This window comes from Penicillium vulpinum, assembly GCF_028829585.1.
Source record: "Penicillium vulpinum strain IBT 29486 chromosome Unknown utg000004l_segment0_segment0, whole genome shotgun sequence".
In the NCBI taxonomy this organism is placed as follows: domain Eukaryota; kingdom Fungi; phylum Ascomycota; class Eurotiomycetes; order Eurotiales; family Aspergillaceae; genus Penicillium; species Penicillium vulpinum.
The window spans coordinates 2,334,075-2,361,869 of NW_026643244.1; the positions used below are offsets into that span (position 1 = coordinate 2,334,075).

The 27,795-nt window shown below is 42.5% G+C and overlaps 6 protein-coding genes across 6 annotated transcripts; 5 read left to right on the plus strand and 1 right to left on the minus strand.

The window, feature by feature from the left end:
* Positions 1-276: 276 nt before the first annotated feature.
* N7479_009425 (uncharacterized protein) lies at positions 277-2,897 on the plus strand (the record flags this gene model as incomplete). Its single annotated transcript, XM_057257118.1, has 2 exons — positions 277-894; positions 972-2,897. 2 exons carry the CDS (start codon positions 277-279, stop codon positions 2,895-2,897), a joined length of 2,544 nt encoding a protein of 847 aa, XP_057104576.1.
* A 785-nt stretch (positions 2,898-3,682) lies between these two features.
* N7479_009426 (uncharacterized protein) lies at positions 3,683-4,191 on the plus strand (the record flags this gene model as incomplete). The annotated part of the gene is made up of 2 exons (XM_057257119.1): positions 3,683-3,936; positions 4,065-4,191. 2 exons carry the CDS (start codon positions 3,683-3,685, stop codon positions 4,189-4,191), a joined length of 381 nt encoding a protein of 126 aa, XP_057104577.1.
* A 1,290-nt stretch (positions 4,192-5,481) lies between these two features.
* N7479_009427 (Amino acid/polyamine transporter I) lies at positions 5,482-7,090 on the minus strand (the record flags this gene model as incomplete). Its single annotated transcript, XM_057257120.1, has 2 exons — positions 5,482-6,896; positions 6,958-7,090. 2 exons carry the CDS (start codon positions 7,088-7,090, stop codon positions 5,482-5,484), a joined length of 1,548 nt encoding a protein of 515 aa, XP_057104578.1.
* A 729-nt stretch (positions 7,091-7,819) lies between these two features.
* N7479_009428 (uncharacterized protein) lies at positions 7,820-8,761 on the plus strand (the record flags this gene model as incomplete). The annotated part of the gene is made up of 1 exon (XM_057257121.1): positions 7,820-8,761. One exon carries the CDS (start codon positions 7,820-7,822, stop codon positions 8,759-8,761), a length of 942 nt encoding a protein of 313 aa, XP_057104579.1.
* A 13,398-nt stretch (positions 8,762-22,159) lies between these two features.
* N7479_009429 (uncharacterized protein) lies at positions 22,160-25,023 on the plus strand (the record flags this gene model as incomplete). The annotated part of the gene is given in 10 exon segments (XM_057257122.1): positions 22,160-22,213; positions 22,228-22,466; positions 22,653-22,710; positions 22,731-22,784; positions 23,785-23,901; positions 23,929-24,040; positions 24,138-24,179; positions 24,329-24,632; positions 24,714-24,744; positions 24,859-25,023. Coding segments are annotated over 10 exon segments (1,176 nt in total), but the record flags the coding sequence as incomplete, so codon positions are not given.
* A 180-nt stretch (positions 25,024-25,203) lies between these two features.
* Positions 25,204-25,780, plus strand: N7479_009430 (uncharacterized protein; the record flags this gene model as incomplete). Its single annotated transcript, XM_057257123.1, has 2 exons — positions 25,204-25,364; positions 25,741-25,780. The coding sequence occupies 2 exons, from the start codon at positions 25,204-25,206 to the stop codon at positions 25,778-25,780; spliced, it is 201 nt and encodes a 66-aa protein (XP_057104581.1).
* Positions 25,781-27,795: the final 2,015 nt, after the last annotated feature.

Below are 27,795 nucleotides of genomic sequence, written 5' to 3' on the forward strand. Positions count from 1 at the left end.
GTCGAAGCCTAATCCCCAATTTACCTATGTTGTACTCTTTGTATTAAGCGATAGGAAACTGGGAATATCTTCACAACAACAACATCCCAATGGGGCAATGATCTCGGCACGCTAAACCGTACTTTGTCTAAAGGGGAGAGTCCTTTTCGAAACTAACTGTAACGGTACCCAACCCGTCCACGGCTTGGATTTTGCGACTTCAGCCCTTTCTCTCCTTCCTTCTACCCATTCTGTACGGAAAAAACCCCCCAGGCCCCGGGGCCTGAGAGAAAAACAATGCCCTCACTCACTCTATCAAACCCGGACATGATCCTGCCGTACGAAGACGAACGCCAATCCCAAACTCCCTCCCCACCCAAAATCGCCTACTTGTCACATCTCAGTTCCCGCCAATCGGACCTCAATGTCTCCATGTCGGCACCTGGCCGACAAAAGAAAAATTTTTCCCGTCATGCCTGGACACATGACGACGTGAATGTCAGTCGTCGTCTCTCGGATATCGGCGAGGAGCTGTCGCCCGCCGGATTGGGATTCGGCGATTCGGACGAGCAAGAACTGGCCAGCTCACCGCTACTGCATGACGACGATCACAACAGGGATAATGCTACGTGGAGTAGCTCCAATTCCACTATCAGTGCGGGGAGCAGACGCGCTTCCGCTTCTAGGGATGTGCCTGAGGCGCATAACGAACGCAACGAATCCCCTGTTGACCCCGAAGTCGTGAGAGCGCAAGCTACAGCGATCGTTGGAACTGCAGGGGATTCTTCTGTGCCAGCGAGCAACGCCGTGGCGTCTGCAGCTGCAGAGGGCAAGGGGCCCGGGGAGGATATTTCCTCAGCGATATTGAGCAGCGAGGCGGAGAGGATCCTGGAGAATGCGAAGAAACGGCTGAATGTATGTTTATTTATCTTGTCTTGCGCGCCGCAAGCTGGCCAGGGAGAAATACTAACTAACGTGTTTTGTTTTCTCAGCTTATGGAAGGCAATCTCACCCGAGCCCGGTCAACAACGCGCACCACCGCCTCCCCCTCCCCCTCGAATTCGAGCTATATCCAACCAATGGGTTTGCACCAGCCTGTGGGTGGACTTTATCGGTCGATTTCGCGCACAGATCCTAAGAGCTCTTCGCTGAGACGGCAGTCGCTTATTGCGTCGCTGGATACGACGAATAACCGTCATTTAAGAGGCCAATCTGAAACAAATATTCCGTCTGATTCGAGCTTGAAGAATGACAGCAAGCGCATCTCGCGCTCTGTCAGTGCGATGGGCGCAAGCACTTCCTCTAGTCTTCATACTGATAACCGGTCCTTCCATTATGAACCCACGAGGGCGTATTTGACGCACCGGTCATCAATTTCTTCTACTCGGCCCCCGATACATGTGCATGACCAGGACCAACAAAGCCAGACCGCGCAGTCGCCTGTTCCCACCGAAGACAGTTCGTCGGACTCACCACATGGCTTGGGCATTTCCTCGGGCGTTTCCTCGGAGGGATCGAAATCAAGCCCGGATGGTTTCAGTCCAGTCTACAGCTCCTACGGTCCTCCTAGCCGCGCGCAGTCGCAGCTTCAGGTGCGCGATCTCCAGTATCAAATGAAGGGTCTTCATATCAAGATCTCTTCTCTCAAGGTGAAGACCCAGGAGGATAATCTTCGCCGGCGCAGCTTGCAAAGTTTGCGCACGCCCAGCCCATTGACAGCCGCTGATCACTGGTATGCGAATGCGCTGGAGCTCAGAGATGGTCAGAGCAGCCGTGGCTCTAATCCCCGACGTGACGGCAGCTTTGAAAACACCTGTGATGTTTCGAATGATATAGCAGCGGAAGATCGACGTAGATCCGATGAGCACGCCACTGGCAATACATCCAAACACGCTGGGAACTGGGAAGGCAATGAGCATGCAAACTATGCAGACGATCAATCTGTCGCCGAGACCATGTATGAAGATGCGGAAGAAGGTGAATTTGATGAGGACATTGACCGCGAGGCTCTGGATGAGATATTGCGTGAACCGCTTGACGACGACCTCGAGAACGAGATGGAAGCCTTCCCTAACGTGCCATCGCACCCAGATGCGACGCCCCACGAGATGCGCGAGGATGCGTTTGACTATGAACATTTCATTTTGCATAGCGCACTGGGTAACTACACTCAACAACTTCGTCGAATGAGCAGCAGCTCGAACGGATCAGTCGCGACAAACCGGCCCCCATACACAGCGCGACACTCCCGTACCAACAGCGGTATGTCGGATTCGACAGTGGCAACCTTTGCAACCGCAAACGAAGGCGAGCGTCCCGACGACGAGGACGATATTGACAGCGTCATGTATTGGGACCGACGGTTCAATCATGGTTCGTTCCCGCGATCTATTTCCCCTGGCGTTTCCGACACTAATCCTTGGACAGAGTTGCGACACGGCCATAGCCATAGCCATAGCCGTAACCATTCCCAATCTCATGGCCACGGCCATGCAAACAGCCACAACTACCAGCCAAGTCCAATCCAAGAAGTCGATGCCGAGGGTGATCGCTCCGAAACACCCCGCGGAGCACGATACGACGAAAACGGCGACACCACCCTAGTTGACCCGAACAATCTTTCCCCTCATAAACTTAATGGCCGCTCATCCTCAGCTACGGCCGGTTCTGCAACCCCAAACTCCCTTGTCTCGTCCCTCGTCTCAACTGTGCGCGCAGCATCCAGCACCCCCAGTGTCGGTGGTATCAACGATGATGATACACAGATGCTGGAAGCGCTGTTCAGCAGCTTGGGTAAGGTTTGTATGGATTTGCAGGCAATCACAACCTCTTCGGATCCAGATGTGAAAGCTGCCCGTGTGCTGCGGCGCCGTCTGGATGCTGCGCGGAGAGTGCTAGAGGGAGAGCTTGATGCTTGATTTGATATATCATTCTTGTCTTTTTCTTCTCGTCGCTGCATAGTGAATGATGCCATATACCATGATTTATCCCTGATTTGCGCGGGATTGACTTTCTTTTGTTTCTTTCACTTGTTTTTATTTGGCCAGATTACCATGATACCCATTGTTTTTTTTCTTTGTGTGATTTTATTGTACCTAGGTGATCTAGAGATTCTAGAGTAAAGGAATAATTAATTAATGTCATGATCAAGGCACGTGTAGATTTAGTCTAGATATCTATATGTAAGAGTCCAAGTGTAGGTACAACAATCATAATATTCCTCAATAGCTCCCCTCTATTGAGCTTCTTTTTCTCCCTCTCAACAGATATTCAATTTCTCATCTCTTTTCATCTTCACATCTTCTCATCTTCCTACAACATCTTCACATTTGCAACTAAATATCCCCCCCTTTTTGCCCCGCGATCTCCTAATCGGGACAGTGATCGCCCCACGATAAGCAGAGCCTGTCGCGCCCTCCATACACGCCACTGTCAACAAATAGTAAGAAGCCCATGAACTATATGCAGAGAGATAGATCACCATCCTAATAAACACCAGAAAACGCGTTATCTCTGAACGCCGAAACCAGAGACACAGCGCAAAATTGCAAGGAGCCAAAAAAAACAACACCTAAAAAAAAAAAAAGAATCAGCCAAACTGAACAACCCATCCCCCCAAAACTCAAGCCCAAGAAAAAAGAAATCAAACCCAAATCTGCGCAAAGATCTCTTGCGCTCTCTGCATACTCAAAAAGCCTTCAAAATGAGCATGAGCGCCAGCGCAAACGCAAGACCACCTCCAACAGCCGGGCCACCATCGCACGCCTCGCGCCGTCTCCTCATCTTCCAGGAGACGCGCAACCCGCAGAATGTCGCAGAGACCATCTACCTCCCCGTCAACAAGCTAGGTTTACCCATCTGTGGATATGGTCCCGAATTGCCTTCTATTCTGGAGTTGCCGCTGCGGGTGCTGAGGGTTTTCACGGATATTTTTAATCAGCCAAAGTATAAGGGATGGTAAGTTTTTATTCCTTTCGCTTTTCTTTCTTTTTTTATTTGAAGTCGTTTTGCGATTCAGGTTTATTTTTGATGTGTTTGATATCATTCGAATGTGAAGACGCCATATGCTAATTTTCATCGTTCAGGGCCGTCGTCTCGGCTGGTCGGTACCATGATGTCTCAGAAGAAGGGAAATTTTATGCTGTGGTCTTGGAGCAGACGCAGAATACCTCGGTGCATGCATCGCATGAGACTCATATGGGGACTCCTTGATGGATTGATTTGCGTGGTTTACTTCTTGCTTGTCTTATGTGTGAAACACTGATCGTATGTTGACTCTTTTCGCGTTTTATTTTGTATGCCTTTGTACCATTTTATCATGCTATCGTTAGCGTGTTCAACTTGTTGTGTATCCCAATTTATATTCAAGTTACCCTCTCCCAAAATGGAGAGATATTGAAAGACAGACATGGGCATCCTTGGGTAAAAGAAAAGCTGCATCTACACACCTCGCAAATCGCGATACAATCGAGATCCCGGTCGTGGATATTCCAGGGAGCGTTACCAAAGAAGAGCTTGCACAGAGAGACAATCATAGCTACGATGACCATGGTTGGAATGGGGATCTAGGTTAAGACATGCTATGGAGGACCATCACCACCAGATCTACCCGAAAGTGAAAGTGATACCGAGGTTAAAAATCTGGCAATACTCGAGTAAAGCTGTCTAGCTGACCAAGACTGTGGCCCAAGATACAAATATGATGAGGGGATATGTCAACTAGGCTGCGACAAAGATCAGTATGTCAAAAGGAACATTGTAAGTACGGCCGCTATGAATATCGGTGGTTTGTGGAATTGGGATCATCTATTGGGACATTTATTTTATCATTATTTTCAAGGTTGCGTCTGGGTATTTTATACGTGGGGTTAAAAGGAAAGGAAGGCATGGTTGGGTTGGAGGTCTCGGTCAGGAATAGAGACAAATATAGGGGATGGGGATGTTAAAGAAAAACAAAAAATAGTAGTTGTCACACCAAGTTGCCAAGTTCCCTGTAACAGGACGGTGTCATCTGGCGACGCCATCCCGGGGTGGAAATGTCTCTGCAGAATTGCTTCCCTCAAGGGTCATCTCCATCGCTTAATGGCTTCCAGCGTCGTGGATTACTCGCACGAGTGAAAATGCCAACCCCAGGATTCGTACCAGGCACCTTTCCTGCTGGCCTTGCGGCCGAAGCAGGGTAATTGGCATGGCGGTGAGCCTTCCACTGGGTTATCCATGACAGATTAAATTATTACTGTTGGTATTTGATAGAACCACTACATCATTTTAATTGATATGTAGAACAATAGTTATATAGAACTCTTAGTTCATTAGGATATAATAGTTATTCGAAGATAGATATAGCTTAGGTGTTAATAAACAATGGATAACGTTTATTTCGTTTCCTATCAAAGTGCCTATTTTACACAATCATTCCATTTAATAAACATAAATACATTTATTTTCACGCATGCCCAGCACTCGACTAGCATCAGAGTCCATCTTCAATGATTCCAAGGCTCATTCCTCACATCGCCCCGAGTCAATATCAGCTTCGGCAGGATCCACAAACTTTGGGCGGCAAGCAATTTTGTGCCCAATGTATAGCACTGCAAACAATAACAAACTGAGGTAGTTGATAAAAAAGTCCGTAACACTGAATTTCGGAATGAACGCAGTGAACCCTTGAGTGATGATGATAAGGACGTTGAAGAACAAGCCGTACCATGAGAAAAACGGCTGCCAGGAAGCCTTATATGGGAGAGTGTCGCGTGAGATACCCTGTGCAGCCAAGGCTCTCATAAATGCCAAATGGCAAATATTAAGAGATGCCCAGGTAATAAAGCCTGCTAAGCCAGCAATCTGCATCAACCAGTTGAAAACAGTGGCTCCAGCATTTGACACATTGAGGAAGCCCAACAGGCCAAAAAGAGCTGTAAACCCAACACTTGCATAAGGCACGCCGTGTTTGGTCGTTTTCAAGAAAAACTGGGGAGCGAAGCCCTCATGAGCCAAACCAACTAGAATCCGACTGCCGCTGTAAACGTTTGAATTCGCCGCGGAGAGGACCACAGTGAGTAGTACTGCATTGATGATACTAGGCAGAACGTTGACACCGGCACGTTTCGCAGCGATCACAAAGGGGGACGCATCTGCATTTGTGTCACCGGAGGTAAGGCGTTCGTCGTTAGCTGGTACGACGATACCGACGAAGAAGATCGTAAACACAAAGAAAAACACGATGCGGAAGAAAGTCTTTCGAATCGCAGAGGGGATATTCTTGCGAGGATTTTCCGTTTCACCCGCGGCAATACCGACAAGCTCGGTGCCTTGGTATGAAAATCCGGCTTTGATCAAAATGGCCCAAAATCCGACGAATTTAGCCAGTGCATCTTTGCCGGGATCCTCGATCAGATATGCACGGAAGGGGCCTGGATGAACCCAGTATCTGAATCCAAGATAACCCTCCCTGCCAACACCAGCATTGATGCAAATGGCAAATATCATAAAGCCGACAACGGTGATGATTTTGATACTCGAAAGCCAAAACTCGACTTCACCGTAGCAGCTCACAGGAAACATGTTCAAAATTATAATCACAACCCAAAATACAGCAATGAAGATTGCCATTGGGATTGTGTCATCCCAATATTGAATGATTAGGCCAGTAGCTGTCAATTCAAGGGCAAATGTCGAGGCCCATGAAAACCAGTAGATCCAGCCCATTGCAAATCCTAGACTGGGATCAACCAGCCGCGTCGCATATGTAGCAAACGCTCCTGCGATTGGTAGGTAGGTGGCTACCTCACCCAAGGCTATCATGACTGAATACACGATTGATCCAATGAAGGCGAATGCAATCAAGGAGCCGACAGGGCCCGCAGTAGCGATAGCACTTCCACTACCGATGAATAGACCTGTTCCAATGGCACCTCCTTCAAGAAGATAAAAATGAGAATGAGAATATAAATGTTACATATATTGGAGAGTTCTTACCCATTGCGATCATCTGTAGATGTCTGCTTTTGAGCCTTCGCTGCAACTCCGGCTGCGGCAATTCGTGTGACACGACATTGCTGTGTTTCTCTTGATTTTCTTCGTCCTGAGTGTGCATCCTCTCTGAGTGCATTCTCTCAGATCGAATTTGGAGTTTTGCTAGAAACTCAAAGGCAGAGCCGCTTTTTGAAATCTCAAATTTGATTTTTCTGGATTCTGATTGGTGAATAATTAGGTTGTGGCGTTAGTCATGTTCATAATACAGATGCCTTGGTGCCTTAACTTAAATACGAGAAAGCCAATTGGTTCATTTGATATCTACATAAATTGGCATCTAATACTACTATACGGAGTAGAAGATCTCAGACATTTGTACCTATATCTTCCCAGAAAGGGAGACATCTGAGTCCATCTAGAATGTCTCAGTATCTTTTAATTTTGTGCGACGCTGGATGAGTGGGAACCATTCCGATCATTTCCCAATATGGTCATCCTTCAGTAACAGGCTTCGTTCCATCCATGTCGGCAGTGCCGACCCAATAGTGTCAACCTAGCCCTGGAGTGTACCCGAGAATGTCGAATATCCTGATTCTATCAATTCGGTAGATACTTCCTGGCGAATCTTCCAAGGTTGTCTTGATATGCGTCGCACAATTTGATCACCTTATATATACCTGTGTAACCTTAGAACCCTGACTTTACTATCCATGGATGTACACGTGCATCTAGTATATTAACATGTGACAGGTAGCCCTCTTTTGTGGCTGCTGTATCTATAAAGTATAGTCATCTTCTCTTCTCCCCTACTTACACCCAGCATCTGTCTTTCTTTTTCTTTCACCTACTTCTTTCATCATCCAAAATGGTGCTTGCCATCAGTCCTGAGATTAAGGCAGAGATTTGTCAAATCTTACAAGCCTTTCTTTTGGATATAGATTATAAACTTCTTCCTCTGCAAATATATCCTGCAGTGGAAGACGAAGTGAAGCTTCATTTCAAGAGTCAAGGCTTCTCAGATGAATTTGTCTCGAAGATCCACAGACAGATCGAATCCAGTGTGGGAATCGCAACAACGGCTTTTCAAACAACCCCGTTCAATATACAATGCACAATCGCAATCTTCACTACTTATGTCCTCGTTATTGACGATTTTGTCAACGATCTCGAGTTCAAGAATCACCTAAAGCGATTTAATATTTGCCTCTTGACCCGAAAGCCCCAAGGAAGCCCGTTCCTTGAAAGCATGGGAGAGTTCCTGAGCTCCTTTTCTTCTATCTTTGGCCAATTCGCCAGCGACATGATCATCAAGGACACACTGCAATTCATCAGTGCATCTTACGTAGAAGCCGAGAGCGAGAATCTTCGATTCCCCCCAGAAGCAAATCTATTCCCTACCTACTTTCGCCTGAAAGTCGGTGCGGCCGAAGCATATTCCTTCATGCTGTTCCCAATTGAGCAATTCCCCGAAGCCGAATGCCTCGGACACTACCTACCGCTGATACCAGACTTGATATGCGCTTTTAATTGGATAAATGATATCATGTCGTTTTATAAAGAAATGGTTGAGATGGAAGAATTCAATTTTATCCAAAACTCGGCCAGGTGTGAAGGGCTCACGCAACTTGAGTTTCTGAAGAAGCTCTGTGATGACACAAGCGACATGATTCGGAATTTGCGTACACGTGGGAAAGCTTACCCTGGGCTATCGAAGGTTATTGAGGCTTTTTTATCTGGTTATGTCATGTACCATATGACGCAGACGCGGTATCGAATGGACGATCTGGATCTGACATTCGTTTCCTGAGACCTTCCCAGGTCTTATCCCCGGCAAGGAGGAGGTAGACCTGGCACTCACCCGCCCCGCGGGTCCGAGATTAGGAACCTCCACCCGCACCTCAGAGGGTCAGGGTCTAACCTTACCGACCCTGACCCTGACCCTAACCCCTAAGGGTCCCTTGAGGGTCACCCGTATCGACCCTTATCGACCCTCAAATATATAATTTCTCCCCGCCTTTCCTATTTCGGACGTATAAATTAGATAATTTAACTTCTTAAAATACTGTTATTTACAGCTGTTCTAGTATACCTCTAAATTTTTCTTATCTTTTACTATAAAAACTTTCGAAATATAAAGAAATTAAATTGTAAGCTAATACCTTATATATCGTCACCTTAGGTTTCTTAGTATCGAGTAGAAAAATCTTATTAAAGGTTAGTTTTAATAGATAATATAAAATATTTATAGTATAGTAGTTAAAATATATTGAAGTATTACAAGGCGAATGAATACTTGTTGGGTCACGTGAGTGTCACATGCTGGATCATGTGACCGTTCCAACCCAGACTCGAATATCAAAATAGTTAGCATTCTCGATCCTAGTTAGTCTCAAGCAATCAATCAATTATTATCAATATCTACTGTATAGCAGGATCACCGCACCAATAGATATATCTGATTCTATTGTATTCGCTGATAGGTTATAAGCCCTTTCTGGCTCTCACTGAGCAGTGTAACTCGCTTTTTTTAATCGCTAAGACCCAGAGTGGACCAGTCTACGGGACGGCCCGAGCCCTACCCGTAGTCCCTATAGGTCTATAGGACGTTTTTGCGACGTTACTAGTTATCCAGAAAACCCTCTGATCCGTATCCGAGAGCTTAGAGACTTATAGGATCTCCGTGGTCCTAAGTATCCAGTGTACAGGAACCCCCTTATCGATAGGAAGCCACTAAGGTTTTCGACAGACAATATTCTTAGACTACTTCTTCCGTACATTACCTTTATATAGACAGGAGATTCAGCTAATTATAAGCCACAGAGCTATTTAGACGATACGGTGTTACCTTTACACTATATTTTTATCCTACTCAGTGTGGAATTTTTAGATTATATAATCTAGGTATAGAGTTTTTACCCAGTTACGTAACGTAAATATTGTAAATATTGCAAATATCAGAGTTTTATTAATAGGAGGGAGTGGATCCGATCTTCTCTTCTCTACAATTCTTTTGTTAACTAATCTAATTAAAATTCTTAAATCTTTTTATCCTTTTTGATACTTTTCTATTATCTTTTTATTGAAGACCTATAGAAAACGTAAGAATTTATCTAAATTTTAATAAAGAGACAGTTTCGAAGTCCCTATTATATTTTTTAAGATATCGTTATACTAGGGCGACAACGATACCACTTTAGGTACTAAAGATTAAGGAGTACGTGATATTGTCTTACAGTCCCGTAATTAGCTAAGTGGATCTCGAAGATCTCGCCGACAAAGTCGATCTCTAGAGCGTACTAACTAGGAACCCCGCGCTGACCCCACCGACTAAGTAAACTCCGCCGACCGAGCGAATTCCGCCGACCGAGCGAATCCTACTAACCGAGTAAAAAGAGTACACCGGTCCTCGTTACACTACAATATAATATCTAAAGAAGATAATTCGGAACGAGAAATTCCTAACAAAGACCTAATATAGGCCTCTTTTCTTCTACGAACCTAGAAAATTAAGCTACTCCGAATTTAGAAGCTTAAGCTAGATAGTTCGAACCTTATCCGATAGCGCAGATTTATTTATAACGCGCTAGAAATCAATAGTATTAAAGTAGTAATTAACTCTTCGATACCCTGTCCGAAGAAATTAGACAAAAGATACCTAAGATAGAAATATTGGTCTTTACTTATTTATAGCTGGATCTAGGCCTAAGTGGATAATTGTATTATCGACGTTCTTAAGGGAGGTGATTCCGACTTTCCTACTTACGCCGATGACCTAATAAGGGAGATTGAATTGTCTATTCGTAGTAAGAATATCACCGAAAATATTCGCCGAGAAGTTATTAAATCTTATTTGATTAAGAGAGAAAACTATATAACTGCAGAGAGTTTTATCCTAGCTTATTAGAATCAATATAATAAACTTTCTCGCTTCAATATAGAAGTTCCTCCTTTCGATACACTTTTCTAGCTGCTTAGCTAACTCGAAGATAAATTTCGCTCGGTTAAACACTACTACAAAAATATAAAGAATATCGTTCCGAAGACTTACACTAAGGACGAATTTAAAAGAACAGTTACGAAACTGGCTCTCGAGTCTTATAATGAACTGACTTCGACAGTAAAGCCTACTCGAGACTCGAAGAAATCTAAAATATAAGAAGATAAATCAGCGAAGGGGAAGAGTAAGAAAGAAGATTAAAAGGATAAGTCTACTGAAGATAAGTCGAAACCTCGCTGGAAAAACGCTCCTCTAAAAGGTACTTCTGCTGAAGACTAGGCCGAAGAACAATATAAGCAGAACCTACAGTACAAAAAGGGTAAATATTCTCACTGCGGTATTACTAGTTATATAGTAAGGAGATATTTCTACCTTACAGAGGAATTAAATAAAGGTTTTAAACCTCGTGAAGGAATTTAATATTTTACACTAGTAAAGAGGCGCTCTTAAGATAGGGGAAAAGTAATAGTCGCTCGTATAACCACTGCTAAGAAGATATAGGATTAGATAAATCCGTAACACTTCTAGATAATTAATTATAGCTACAGTAAGCCAATCACTCCTTATAGGACAGATTTCTACGAAATTCGTATATACAAAAAGGGAGAATAAGTATATACCTATACTGGAGTGGATAGAAAATCTACTAAAGCTAAGGGTATTAGAAAACTCCCTATTAATTTCTATAATTTAGAAGGTAGTATCTCGACTGTTATTGTCGAAGGGTACTACTCTCCTAAAGCTAATTTAAGACTAATAGCACCGGAGACACTGATTAAGAACTTCGGTTATTACCTAGATACAATCCTTTATACGCTCGTAAATAAGGAACGCGAGATTATTGGATATATAGTGAAAATTGACAGTCTTTACTACCTTAATAGACCTCTGTACAATAGAGATAATAATTCGGAAGCCGATTTTTCGGATAAAAACGAACTAGATATTAAAAGCGAACCGGACGATACTAACGGGATTGCGAACTGTACAATTTCGGTATATAAGATTTATCGAAGACTAGGATATACCGGGAAGCCGAAAGTTAAATTAACTCTAAAGAATACAGTTCTAGTAGACCTAAACAATAAAATTACTGACTAGGAATTTACCTATAAACCTTATAAACTAGGGAAGTCGAAAAGATAGATTTCACGAACTCCCCAGAAGAGATATAGTTAACTAGGAGTTAAGTTCTACTGTAATACTTAAGAAATTTAACTAGTTAGTATTAGTGGTAAGCGCTACTATATTCTAATTATTGACGATACGACTAGATATATTGATACAATCACTCTTCAGACGAAAGATTAAGTCTCTAAAGCTCTAATTAAGTACACTAAACGACAGTATTTACTAAGATAGAGATTACCTACCTTTTTCCGCTGCGATAGTAGAACGGAATTCTTTGTTTTTAAGAAATAGGGTAAAAGTAAAGGTATAGTTATAGAGATTTCTCTACTGTACACTCCCTAGGTAAATAGAAGATCAGAGAGAATAGGTAGTGTAATCAATAAGATATAAAGGATAATAGGTCTAGACGCTAAGCTTCCGGATAAACTATAGCCTCTCCGAGTGGAAATAGCAGCCTATATCTATAATAGATTGGCGAATCTATACACTAGACTGATTCCGATTACTGAGTTTCGGAAGGGATAGGATCCACTTTATAATACAATAGAGTCTATTGATCTCTCTTTTCTTCGCGCTTAGGGTGAAACAGCTTTTATATATATTCTAGAGGAAAGATAAATCAAATCCTAGAAATCGGAACTATAAGTAACTAAGTGCTACCTTATCGGTTATAAAGGAGATAATAGCTATATCTACTAGGTATAGGACCTAGAGATAAATAGGATTTATCGATCGAGAGATATTACTTTTCCTTTTACAGATTATAGAGACAATAATCTAAAGGGGGATACTCCGAGAATAAAACCGAAACCTAAGGATCTAGATTCCGATAATTAGGGTGCAGAAGCTATAGTTTTTGATACTTTTAAAGAAAAGAAGCGTTATCCTTTTAGGATACTACGACCCCGACCTAGGATATAGGAGATTAAAACTGATTCCGACTTAGACTGCGACAACGCCCACCAAAGTGGAGACACTTTTAGCGTCGCCAAGATATATACGGGCACTCTTGGCAAGGTGGATACTGCCAAGAACTAGTTATATATATAAAATAGCCTAATAGGGTAATTTTTGCATTAATTTTGTATAACGGTGGGCGATGGGTGTCAAATTTCAAAAGGCCCACGGGCTGTGGACACTTTCTAGTGCCCATGGACGGGCGATGTCGCAGTCTATTCCGACTTAGAAGAGGAAGTGACCTAGAAGAAGCTCCTAGAGCGGACTTCGATTAGCCTAGACACTCTAGGAACAGTATAGACCCTTAACCTAACTCTATAGGTTCCGAAAAGGTACTTTGCTATTTAGACTAGTTCTCCTTTAAGATAACTAATTTTCTAGCCTTGTTAGTTAAATATCGAGGTAGTTATTCTAAAGAGACTGGTTCTAAATAGCTAACTAACTGGATCTTAGATAGACAGTTCTCTTAAAGAATTAACTAAAGACCTTAGAGAGAGAGTTAAAGTAAATAGGAAGCTTTATAAATAGGTTTATAGACCGAATCCGGTGAATCTTCCGGAGATATATCTACAATATAAACAGTCGAAAATCAATCCTTTACCGAAAATTCTACCTTAGCCTAGGAAAAGACAATAGAAGGAGATATAGGTTCTTTCTCTAATTCTTAAGGACCCTCCTAATATCCTAATCCCTTCTATTGAACGGTCGGAGATACCTGATTTTGAAATTGTTAGGGTTTCTAAGACCCTACGACTATACCTTTTAAGGGATAGTGTGATTCAGAAAGGATCGCATGGTTCTGTATTAGACTGGGGGACTTAGGCTACTATATATATATATATACGGAAGTCTATGTATACCGAAGTGGCATAATGCGGATCGCTCCGGACCCGTCCGGTGGCTTACAGCGTCCAAAGACGCAGATTATATACCCCTAAGGAGCCTTCCGGATCTTATCCTCCCCCACTGACTCGGAACTAGGCCCTAGTTCCCGTATATATCAAACAAAACTGTGTAAATGAACTCTCCTGCGGTTCTGGATAGCTCCGGCCGTTTCTTTGTTGCGGAGACAAAGAGTTCTGTGTTAGGTGAATTCTCTAGGAATAGCTGAAACGCTCCCCCTGGTCGGTTATATACGCTATAATCGTGTAATAAAGGCTTTGAAAGCGGCTGAAATATCCCCTGGCCGGTTATATATACCACAGTACGCAGTAAGAGCCACTAAAATTGTCTGCACAAAGGAGAGATATCCCAAGAATAGCGTGGCGCTGGGATTTTTGAAGGTATACTCCTCCCCCTGTGTAATAAAAGCCGTAGTAAGGAACCTTTGGACAAAGAAAGGTAAAATCCCTATAGTAAAACGCTTATTTCTGTCCGGGGTGGTCTTACTTCCACTTTTCTTTCACTTTATATAAGTAGTACTCGGCCTAGACTTCGGCAGAACCCATTTTGGGTCGGAGTCTCCGACCCAAAACCCAACCTATTGGGTTTTAGGTTCTGCCCTCTATAACCCAACCCAACCCAAAACCCAATGGGTTAAACCCAATAACCCAATAATAACCCATTTGAACCCATTTTTGCATAAAAGATAGGTCTTAGCGTTTATAACAATACTAAGTCATTCAAATAAATTACTGTTTTTTACAGCTGTTCTGGTTTTTTCATCAAATATTGCTATATTATCACAATATTAAGTTAGAAAATTTATATAATTACCCTAAATTTGAAGCTAATAGGCTTTATATTATATTGATTACTGATAAAAATTCATATTAATTATAGTATAGTGGTGTTCTATTAATTTAAGTATTTATTGACTGTAGACTGTTAAAAATATATATTTATAGTAGAGGGGAGTATATATATATTACAGGATAACTATAAATATAAATAGAAATATCTTATTCTTATTTGATTTTATATACAATTGATATTATATTAAAGCTATATTTCTCTTCTCTTATATTTAACTTATTATATATACTCCGAATTATATTTTCTGACCGCGGTCGGAAAATCACTTCTGGGAGGTAGGTATATATATTATTATTTCTGACCGCGGTCAGAAAATTACTTCTGGGAGGTAGGTATTTATATTATTATTTCTGACCGCGGTCAGAAAAGCCCTTCTGGAGGGGTAGATATATATATTATTATCTCTAACCGCGGTCAGAAAAGCCCTTCTAGGGGGGTATAGGTATATATATTATTATCTCTAACCGCGGTTAGAAAAGTTCTTCTAGGAGGGTAAATAAAATATTTTTGAGGGATCTTCTAGGGGAGTGGGTTATAAATAGGTCCTCTTAGGTTTTAATAGGTTATAAATAGGTTCTCTTAGGTTTTGATAGGTTATTAATAGGTTCTCTTGGGTTTTGATAGGTCCTGTTAGGTCCTGTTGGGTTCTCTTAGGTTAGACCTATTTAAATAGAGCTTATATAGCCAATCAAATAATATTATAGCTTATACCTTTTGATCTATCTACTTTACTATAGGACTAAGGTGTTTACTGTTTATATACCCTTCTCTTGTAAGTATATACTCTCTCTGCCTTTCCCCCTTACCTCTATAGTATTCCTCTTTTCGGTCGCAATATCCTAAAGCTAGTATTCTGACTTTTTACCTACTCTTTACGATACAGATACAGATAACCTTAGCTATCTTATACCCTCTTCTCGAGTTCTAACCCTATCTGGTAGCCAGCTTATAATTGAGCCTTTTAATACTATTAATACTGACTTCCTTCGGCCCTCTAACCTTCTACTAATTCTACACTCTTTTACTCGCGTTAGCCCCGATCGGAGAAAGGTATATATACTTTATAACAATATAGTATATAAAGAATAGGTTAAGTGGTAGCTATAAACCGACTATAGGTAGAAAAGTAAGATTTCCTAGGATTCAAATCGCAATTTAAATATATAGAGTAACTTCGACTAAGTTACCTATACTAAAGATAGTGCGCTAAAGGTGATATATAAGCGCTGCTTAAAGATCCTAGAGTATCCTTATTCTCTATTACCTAGCGGAAAGGGCTATTATAGTATATTAACAATATTGAAGTATTTAAAGACAGTAGGCTGTTATAAAGCTTAATAGGGAGGGAAAGGAGAAATTACCCAGTTCCTTTAAAAAGTAGTATCTCCTTACCTCTTTATTTAGCTATCTGATTTCCCTAACACCCCTAGATATATAGGATCACGGCTTACTAGAGGCTCCTTTTTCACAATCGGTATAGGAAGAGTATCTTCTCCAATTTCTCACCCTCAATCGACTTCTATTCTACCTTATCGAATATCTAATATTTTATAAGCTATTCCGATTAGCCCGCTCTGCACTATCTCTCCCTCCGATACCCTCTGCTACTACAATACGTCGTCGTTTACGTAATATAATTATAGAATAACAGAAATCTATCCTCTAAATACTACCTAACAACGCAAAAATCTCGATTATATTAGATTGCTGGACTTCTCTATATAACTAGGCGTTTATAGCTATTACTGGCTATTTTGTTGATAGTAACTAGGTATACTAAGAAGTTCTACTTAGATTTAAACCACTTTATAGCTCCTATACCGGTTTAAATCTAAGTGGTATACTCCTTAAAACTCTAGTTAAGTACAAGATCTAGGATCGGGTATTTAGAGTCACAACTGATAATATAACTAACAATAAGACAATAGTTAAGGCTATTCAGTAGGCGCTCTCTAGCGATATAATAGTAATCCGAATACCCTATCTTACCTATATTATCCAGCTTTATTTAAACTAGCTCCTTGATCGTTTAAAGGCTATCCCTCTAAATAAGAATATAGAAACAAAGTGGACTAACTAGAAGTTATCTGCAGTAAAGGTAAATACTTAGTACTAGACACAGAGGATCTTATACACCTTAAATAAGGTCCGTTATCTTACTATATATATCTATATAAGTCCGTAACACTAGGCGGCCTTTCTCCGACTTTAAGAAAAGGGATCCTAGCTTATTCCAATCCAGGACGTAAGGACTCGGTGGAATTCTACCTTCTTAATACTTCGTTATATAAAGAGACTATATAGTTTCTTCTAGCCCTTCTGTAAGGAGTATAACTATAAGGAGATATTGCTTAATACTTAAGAATAGCGTTAAATTGACTATCTTCTACAAATCACTCGGCTATTCTTTAACTATATAACAGAGCTCTCGAAGACAAAGGAGGTCACTATATATCTTATCTTTAAGATTTACAATACCCTCTTTAATTACTTTTTTAAAGCAGAGGCGCTGCTTAAACATAAGCGTATTCTATAGAAATCAGATATACTCAAAGCACTTATAGCTAGTCGCTTAAAACTTAATAAGTACTACTCTTAAACCGACAATCTTAAAGGATATATCTATACAGTTAGGACAATACTAGCACCTAACAGCAGATTTTAGTTCTTTCTATCTAATAATTAAGAGCCTTACTAGCGTAATACCTACCGGAAATTATTCTAGGAATTATTAATTCTATATTAAGGGCGCCTTACAATAAATCAAGGATCGACTAATACTCCAACAATAGTATTATCTAGTTCTAGGCTGAATATAATACTAAAGAGTAATAAGATATCCGCAAAACCAGCTAGTGATAAGATAACTCAATATCTCGATAGTAGTATATTTATAATCTATTTCTTCTCTATATAGGATAATACTAATATATTTATACTACTAGATCTAATTGATATTAAACCTCTTCAATTCTAGCGGGAGAACTAATCTCGTTTCCCTATAATTACGTTACTTACTCGCGATATTCTCTCTATCCCAGTAACTAGTGCTGGTATCGAACGGCTCTTTAATACTGCTCGGGATATTTATCACTACCGCTGTAGTCGTCTAAAGTCCGAAACAATCGAGGAGCTTATATTGTTTCTATATACAATAAGATTCAATATTAAGGATTCTAAGGTAAAGTAGCTTAAGCAGTTCTTTACACTAGCTGAGATTGAGTTAGCGAAGGAGCAGAACGATAAATATATAGAGGATACTGAGCTTAACCTAATTAGTGATAATAAAGAGGAAGAAGGAGTAGATAATAGACTGCGAGAGATATCTCCTTATTTAATAGATATAGATATAGAGGTAACAGAGCCAGAGTTACTAGAGACTATAACTCAGAGATAGGCCTTAGGGAGGAAGCGTAAGAGTAGGGTAGATAAGGATTTTGAGCAATATTAGAGAAATATATCCTGGTTTAATTATTTGATTTATTCTCTATTTTTTCTAGAAGAGCGCTGTAAGTAAAATACTCAATATTATAAGCAAAAAATATATTAATTATACAGTTACACGCTAGAAGTCTGTTTGTCTGGTTTACACTATATTAGGGCCCCAATAGGTTACCCAATAGGTTTTGGGTTATAAGCTATAACCCAAAACCTATCGTTGGGTCGAAGCAATAGACCCAAAACCCATTTTGGGTTGGGTTGGGTTGGGTTGGGTCCGGGTTAGAGTGGGTTGTGCCGAAGTCTAACTCGGCCCCCCTAACTCTCAATTCACTTCTACCTTCTACCTTCTATTGTTTCTCCTCTCTGTATCTCCCCGTTTTCTTCTTTTTTTATCTCTCTGTATCACTTCGTCTTCCTTTTCTATTATTTCTGTGTAATGGTATACTGGTCTCAGGTGTAGGGCCTATCAACCGGGTAAGATACAAGGACTCTGTGAGAGGAGACGAATACAATGTATTGTGTGGAACTGTCTCAAGACTAATTCTTACAGGAGTAAGTGGGATCCAGGGGGATCCCAGACTATAGGGTAAACCATCTGATCGACTGACGTGGCCGTCATGTGACGAACCCCTCACGATTAGGTCACGATACTTGGCTGATTATATATTGGTCCTATATCAGCTGACTCCCGTATTGTCGGTCTCCAGGTTATAAGGATCTTTATCCATTACATTCTGGCCCGCGTGGGACTAGTATATAACGTTTCCCCGGTTTTTAAAGCCTTATAGGGCCTAGACTGCGACATCGCCTGTCCATAGGCACCTAGGAGGTACCTAAGGCCCGTCCACGGTGGGCCTTGGGCTATTTGGATTTTCGAGTGCCCGTCTATAACGCCCAAGGCCCACGGGTATACCCACAGCGGGTATACCCACGATACCTACTATTGTATAAAGTCACCCAAAATAGACGTATAACTCGCTGACTTTGTATAATAAATAACTGTTATTTACACCTATTTTACTAACTCTATATAAAATAGCAGTTTTAATCTATAATATCTATAAATTTTACTGAAATATCTATATATATAAGAAACTAGTATATATATAATACGAATTGGAATAAAATTTTAATCGAAATATATTATATTGTGTGGTATTTTTATTAACTTATTAAATTATACTGTAACAGCTTAAAGATATATATTTAAGTCAGTGGTATATACCTAGTATTTTCTATAAGTAAAATACTACTTATAGATTCTACTTTATCTCTTACTCTAGTATATTTCTTATAGGTAGATCGAAAGATAATTAGTATAATTCTTATTTTATAAGCTTATATCACTAAATTCTGTCAATTATATCACTCAAAGACTTATATTATTATTCTGGGAGTTTTAAATCCTTCGATTGTAACTTAAGATAGGCGTTTAGGTATATTCCTATAGGCGTACCCACGGGTATACCTATAGGTATACCTATAGACAAAGACACTTATAGCCAATCAGCTTATAATATATAGTGGGTCTACACTCAATTTACGATCTATTAGATCTATACAAAGCACCCCTTTTACTAGTAATCCTCGTTTTACACAGTCGTAAGTTACCTATTGTAAGTTCAGATCACTCACTCTCCTATAGTCGTTATATTATCCCTTATATTATATCAACTATATCCTAACCTAGTGCCTATACCGCAGGGCCTTCTTTACTTCCTCCGAGCTCCTAACTAGACCTCTCCTACATCGCCGATATATTTAATCCTAACCTTAATCTAAATATTAATCCTAGTCTCTTTAACAGCTAATAGACTTCTATCTCACTAATAGAGTCCGAGTTCACTTAACCGGCTATTCTTAATTACTCTCTTAAACGCGTCGGCCCCGATCGGAGAAAGCAGTTTATCCTCTATAACGCGATAAACAACGCGTCTAAAGTAAAGTTTATCGAGTGGTAGCGTACTATAGTACACAGTAGTAGTACTGAGACACAATAAAGGCTACGATAGTGAGATCCGGAAGGCTCCTTAAGGGTATATGATCTGCGTCTTTGGACACTGTGAGCCACCGAACGGGTCCGGAGCGATCCGCATTATACTACTTCGGTATATATAGACTTCCGTATATATATATATATATAGTAGCCTAAGTCCCCCAGTCTAATACAGAACTATACGATCCTTTCTGAATCATATCTGGTAGTATATCGGTTTAAGGTTTTCTTCTATAGAAGCCTAGGGAAGGGTACGGAGGGACCAGAAACAAGGCTAAGATACCCGTACAAGAACCTATATATCGAGATATATATCTAGCCCTCTGTGCCTGAACCCGATATACGATCCAGCGGACCTACGTCTATACGAGAATATAAGGAAAGGTAAGGGGATAAGAGCGATCCGGACCGAACGGCACTGCGGTCAGTAGAACCAGCCTAGCTGCTCACGCGCTAAGCCACCGTTCGGCGGAACAGAAGCTTACCGGCCTAAAAAGCTCCGGAATTACAGCGATCACCCCTTATAAAACACTCCGCTCGCCCGGACGGGTCAGAACAGATCTGTATCCGAGGGGGGTAGGACAAGACAATATAAATACCACCCCCCCCGTAATAAGATAACGGTAAGAACGATATAAACACCCCTAAACGATAAGAAGCCTTTGTCTATATCGAAAATAAGCACCCCCGAAACCCCAGCCTTAATAAGCGACTAGGTCCGAACCGGACTAGCCGTAGAGGTCCAGTAGGCCCTAAACGTCTTAACGGCTGGAGAAAGGGAGCTGTACCTATATATATATAACACCCGGGACCACGAAATAGTTTATCTAGTGCTATACGCAGCTACAGAGCGAGCCCGAAGCCTACTAATACACTAAACCGAGGTTACTCGCCTTAGCGAACTACTTACCAGTAAGTAGGCGAACCACTAGGTAACAGCGACCTCTACAACAGAGGGGGCCGATATAAGTCCCGCGGCTGTTAACGCCAGAACTAATATAGGCCTCGCAGGAATAGATAAGGACGTAAAGAGATTAATTATCAATAATATTAGGAAGATTAATAACTACGACGGAACGATCTAGGGCGATACGGCCCGTAAATAGGTCGTAGACTGTGACCGATACTTTAACGAGTTAATAGATATCACAGGATATAATATACCCGGAGCCGCGCGAATTATCTACGCGAGCGGGAAGCTCGTAAAAACCGCCCTCCAACGCCTAGACAATTATAAACGGGTGTATATAGACCAGGGATCGGTCACGTTTAGATCCTAGGAAACCTTTAAGGTATAGGTTAAGAGAGAATTCTCCGAGTACCTTAGCTAAGAGAAACTCTAGGAGAAGTTTAATAACCTAAAATAGGGGTGTACGGGGATTACGGCTTATATAGCTAACCTACGCTAGGCCGTAGGAGACCTTAACGTAGGAATCTCGGAACCACTCCTTATCCACCGCTTTATCGTAGGCACTAAAACGGAGTACTAAGCTAGGTAGGCTGTAGAGTGTAACTAACCAACGATAATACTCGAAGTCGTTGACCTCTTTATCGGATACAAACGGGGCCTTATAATCGTACGCAACCTCTAATATAGGCCGACTACCGCCCCGAATCCCGACGAAATAGATCTCTCAGCGATACACTTACGACCGCGAACAGCCTAACTAAGAGAGACACAAACGTACTATAACTGCGGTAAAGCCGGTTACCTAGCGCGAGTATACCGCTCTCTAAAAACGGAGGAAACGAAACGGAAGTAATAGGCTGCGTCTCGCCGAGGCCTACGACCGGCGGAAAACTAGTCCGGCTAGACGATATAGAAGCCCTCGTCGGCTGTCTTTAATAGGCTTCCGAGTAACCGCCACTGGATATAGAAGACCTCCTTAACCCGCTCTACGTCCCGAGGAAAAAGAAACCTTAATAGGCTCGGCCAGAGTCTCTATCGCAGCTCCGGAGGCGCGAAAAGAACCGCCAGCGCCGTAACTCGATATAGATAGAACGCCGCCGGAAGAAGCCACTATACGTATCAGTATCCCTTAACGTTATAAGCGATTCGTTAACGTTCTATCGGGGAAAAATCTATACGGCCCCAACGGAGCCGCTGCGAGCCCGTATACTTCTCGATAGTGGGGCCAGCAATACCTTTGTCTCCCTATATATTATTACGAAGTTAGGCGGGACCGCAAAAATCCGAAAACCTAAAACTCCCCTTATAGTGACTGTCGCCAATAGGTAACAGCTCGAGATAGCTAGGTTCGTTGTACTCCCTATCGGATTGGGGGGATAGATAGGCCGAGTTAAGGTATAGGTATTGGAAACGGAGTACGACGTTATTCTAGGATAGGACTTCCTCCGCTCCGAAAACCCACGAATTAATTGGTAAACGTCCGTTATAACCCTTTCGGACTATACCTATAGGAAACACGATATATACCCTACGAATAGGTCGTATATAATCGTAAAAGGAGACACCTACGTAAATCTGATTTCCGCTAGACACGTATCACGAATCCTACGGAAGAGAAATATATAAGCGCGGCTCTTTATAGTGTAGGCGAAACCCGACGACACCACCGCGCTCCGCTCGGAGCTACTAAAACACGAAAACCCCTAAGTATAGGCAATCCTAGAAAAATATCGATATATCTTCCGCGCAGAACTACCTACGGCCCTACTACCGGAGCGAAACGTCGCGTACGATATCGAAACCGGTACAGCGCGACCTATCAATATCAATATATACCCACTGTCGGCCGAAAAACTCGACGAATAGGCCCGTTAGGTCGAAGAATTAATCCGAAAGGGCCTAATCCGCTACTCTAACAGCGTATAGGGCTTCCCGGTAGTGTTCGTCGCGAAACCTAACGGGAAATAGTATATATATATTGATTACCGCGGGTTGAACTAGATTACCGAGAAGAACAGTTACCCACTGCCGAGAATCTAGGAACTGCTGGATATTGTCGGTAACGCCCAGTTCCTATCGAAGATTGACCTTACGGCCGGATACTGGCAGATCTATATAGGGGAGAGCGCAGTTAGAAAGACCGCTTTTAATATAATATAGGGTAAATACGAATAGCTTACGATACCGTTCGGACTCTGTAACGCCCCTACTATATTCCAATCGGTGATTAATAACACGCTACGGCCTATACTAGGACACAGCGCAGTGGTGTACCTCGATAATATTCTTATCTTTTTAGTATTAATAGAGGACCACTGTAAGTACCTAGAATAAGCCCTCTCTCTACTAGTAGAATAGGAACTGTACGTATCGCTAGTAAAGTACCAGTTCGCTACGAACTAACTAGAATTCTGCGGTTATATTGTTAGGAACGGGACTATACGGCCCCTAGCGGCTAAGATTGAAGCTATAAACACCTAGCTACGCCTAAAAACCGTCTACGATATCCGGTAATTCGTGGGACTAGCTACGTACTATCGGCGATTTATTAAAGATTTTACGAAAATCTACGTCCTACTCTATAAGCTCCTGAAAGAGACCGATACCACGCTGCGTAAAAAGCGATTCCGACTAATTATATAGACGGAAGCTTACAAGAGCGCTTTTAGGAAAATCAAAGGCCTACTGATATCCGCACTAGTCCTAAAGCAACCCGATCGGAATAAACTATACACAATTAAGACCGATATATCTGAGTGGGTACTTAGCGCGGTCTTAATATAAGAGGACGACGAAGGAATCCTCTATCCGGTCGTATATAATAGGCGGAAGCTCTACAGTACAGAGCTAAACTATCCCGTCTACAAAAAAGAGCTCCTTACTATTAAGAAAGCGATTCGTATATAGGACCGATATATCGATAGCGGACGTTTCGAAACCACGATTATTACCGATAACGCGAGTTTGCAGTATCTCAATACTACGAAGGAGTACAGTAAGCGCCTCGCGCGCTGGGTCGCCGAGTTCTAGGAATATCGGTTAGCTATCCGTTACCGAAAAGGCTCGGAAAACGTTGTAGCGGACGCTATAAGTCGATATCTAGACCTAGTCGAAGACGCGCCCGCTAATATAAGCTAAGAACGGACCGTCTAGGACGTATACCTCACAGAGGCTAGAGCTATATAAGGCGTCCCCGAGGAGGATTGGCTAGCGGCGATAATCCGGTTCCTAGAAGATAGAACGGAACCGGACGACCGCGCGACCGCTCGAGCTGTAAAGAGATTTACTACGAACCTAAGTTTCCGGGATATTCCTATTGATAAGCGAGCGTCTCCGGAGGTTAACCGCCAGCTAATCTATACGTATACAGACGGGGAGGTATCCCTATACCTCGAACCCCCGTTCCGTACCGACCTAATACTCAATACCTATAAGGAGTTTAGCTACCTAGGATTTCCGGGACTATACAGAATTATCCGCCCCCGAGGATAGTGGCCTTCGCTAAGATTGGATATCGAAGAAGCTGTAAAGACCTATCCGAATTACTAAGTCTCCTAGGGCGCTCGTAAAAGCCTAGAACGCGAAGAAGCGCAGTATATAGTGGTAAGAGGAGAGCGCCTATTTGAACGCTAGGGTATTGACTTAATCGGACGGCTACCTACTACCCTAAACGGTAACAGATAGATTATCACTGCTATTGATTACGCTATAGGGTAGGTAGTTATACGTACCGTCCCGGACGCGACCGAAGAAGTTATCGCTGAGTTCCTATACCGCGATATTTACGTATACTACAGTGTATTCACAGAACTAATCTTAGATAATAGCCCTAATCTCCTCTCCGGAGTAGTTCGGTACTTTACGGAGCTAATCAAAGCCTAACACTGTACTATAACCCCCTACTACCTACAAACGAACGGAAAAATCGAAAACTTTAACGGACTGATCGGCCGGATACTAACGAAGTTCTTAATAGGGAAACCTATAAGGCTATAGGATAAATACCTTATATAAGCGGTGTTCGCTACCTAGGTTAGGGAGTATACAGTTACAGGGAAAACTATGTACTTCCTTATATATAGAGTATACCCCCGAATACTGTCGGATAAAAGTGATATAGTCGAGTTACCCCCAGAAATCGACCGGGATAAGCAAATCCGGCGCCTCTCGGACACCCGTTCGAAAGTAAACGAACTACTACTTATCTATACAATCAAAAAATAGTAAATTCGGGACACAGTTGTTACAAAAACTAGTTTTAAACTAGGAGACTAGGTATTAGTACAAAACGAAGCTAAAAAGAAGTACGAGAATATATAGTTCGGGCTATATAAGGTCCTCTAGAGTCACCCGTTAGGTATATATGCCTTAGCCGAACCGTAAGGATATATTCTGAGGAATCTTATTAACGGAGTAAGGCTCTTAGATATAAACGTAGGCGAGGACCCCTGTCTATAGGCCTCGCCTACGGGACAGTCGGCACTCTGTAGGTCCGGAGTAAAGATTAACCGTCCAGAAGAGCTTCGAAGAGTACTTAATAAGGTTAAGCCCCCGCCGCCAATATACGCGGACCTTTCGACCTTTACGAGGGAAGAATAGTAAGAATTTAAGCGCGGAGGAGCGCGTTGTGAATTCGTAGGGGAGGACACTATCGCCGAGCATCTAATTACTAAAACGCGGGTATAGGGCCGGAAGAAAAATCGGTAGAATAATAGCGAGAATATATCCGCGCTAGGCCTACCGGGTGTAGATAAGTGGGATTCGGAAGCGAACGACTACGAATCCGAGGATAATACAAATTCAATAGTATCCTTAGGGTAAGAATCAACAGGGGACGCCTATCCGGAACCTATATAGACGGAGTTAGATCGATCAGTACACCTATTCGCAGTCGTGATTCCACCACTATCAGCCGCTAGAAGAGCTAGTATAGTAAGAAAAGACTAAAACAGTCTTTATTTGGCCCGAAACGGGCCGAAAAGGGGAGTAGGTAAGAAGGCACTACTCTATAGGAAAGTAAGTATATCGAAAAAGGACTATATAGGCCCTAATAAAAACGCCGATCCACTACACCTACCACTATACGCTAAGGAACGGAAGGAAGAACTACTCAATACCGGTAAAAGTACCCTCGGAACTTACCGAACTACCCTCCTTATCTTTATTATCTGATTCCGAGATTAGATTCTTCCCGAGCAGCACCGTTTTTATAGTATTCAGGTTATAAGTAAGGCGGTCCTATACCTCCTTTAGCTCCGTATAGGAACGGACGGCTCCGGCCGGATCACTTATATAAGCAATTCCGGGAGTAAGGAGGGGCGAATTGTACTAAACGGAGTTATATATAGGGCTATAGGGGGGGGTAACTTCAATATAGGCGGGGACGTCCGGGTACTTTTTCTTCCCGCTGTCACTATCACTACCTATCTTAGTCTTCTTCGAAAGGCCCGCGCTACTATCACCCTTATCCTTAGCCTTCCGTTTACCTTTATCCTTCCTACCGGTACCGGATAGGCCCGCAGCAGCCTTTCTGTCACTACCACCGGTACCCACCGGGGCCTTACCCTTATCCTTCTTTTACTTAAGGGGAGGAGGGGTTATAGCAGCACCGGACAGTCGCGCACTACCGATACCGGGAACAGCCGTAGGAGGTCTAGTTACGGATAGAAGTTTTAGGAGGGGATTAGAGGGGTTCTGGGTCCGGATAAGAGCGATTAACTAGGTAGGGGGGTACTAGACTCCGGACAGAATAAATATTTATTACCGCTCGATAAGTAACTGCAGCTTATATACGCCTAGTTCTATTGGATAGTAGGCTAGGTACCGTCCGGAACGAGAATAATATAGTAGTGTTTGAACGGTCCGTTACTATTGGTATACCTATTACACTCGCCGCTAACGGGGGCCTACGTACCGTATAGCTACCTAATCACGGAACGCAGAGTAGGACCGGCCCGGGCCGAACGGGCTGTATCGGGATAGATAGCACACTAGTCAATACTAGTACGTACCGGCGATATACGCGCAAATAAGTCGTCCGCTCCTATACAGTTTATATTGGCGAGGTACAGAAGGCCAGTGGTATCTATATTGGTATAATCGGCTATATATAGGGTTAGTTCAGAACAAAAATAAGAACGGAAGCCTACGTACGGTCGAGAACTTACGTAAACTTATACGCAGTAAGCTCCGGAACAGTCTGTATAGAGACAGCCGGGCTAGGATCGGCACCGGTAGGAAGTATAGGAGGAGGAGGGAGAGCAGCACTAACACCGGCCGGAGCAGCACCGGTACCACTAGTACTACCCGGGACAGCGCTAGCGCTAGTACTACTGTTACCGGCCGGGGCAGCCCTAGTAGAACCGGTACTAAGGGCGCCGAGGGCGAGGGCGAGGGGACAGGGCTAGTCGGAATTAGCCGAAGCTACAGAAGCACTGGAAATAGGCGTGTCAATAATAATAAGGTTAGGAGACGGAGGACGCGTAGGGCCGCGATAGCGAGATAAGCGGCGGGGAGGTATAGACGGAGAGGAAGGAGACCCTATAGGGGAAGAAGCGACGCGGGGGGGCGCGCGCGAACGAGTGGCTATAACTGGCCTGCTGAGAACGCGTTAATATAAATATTTAGACGCTATAGCTGCGTGAAATACGTAGG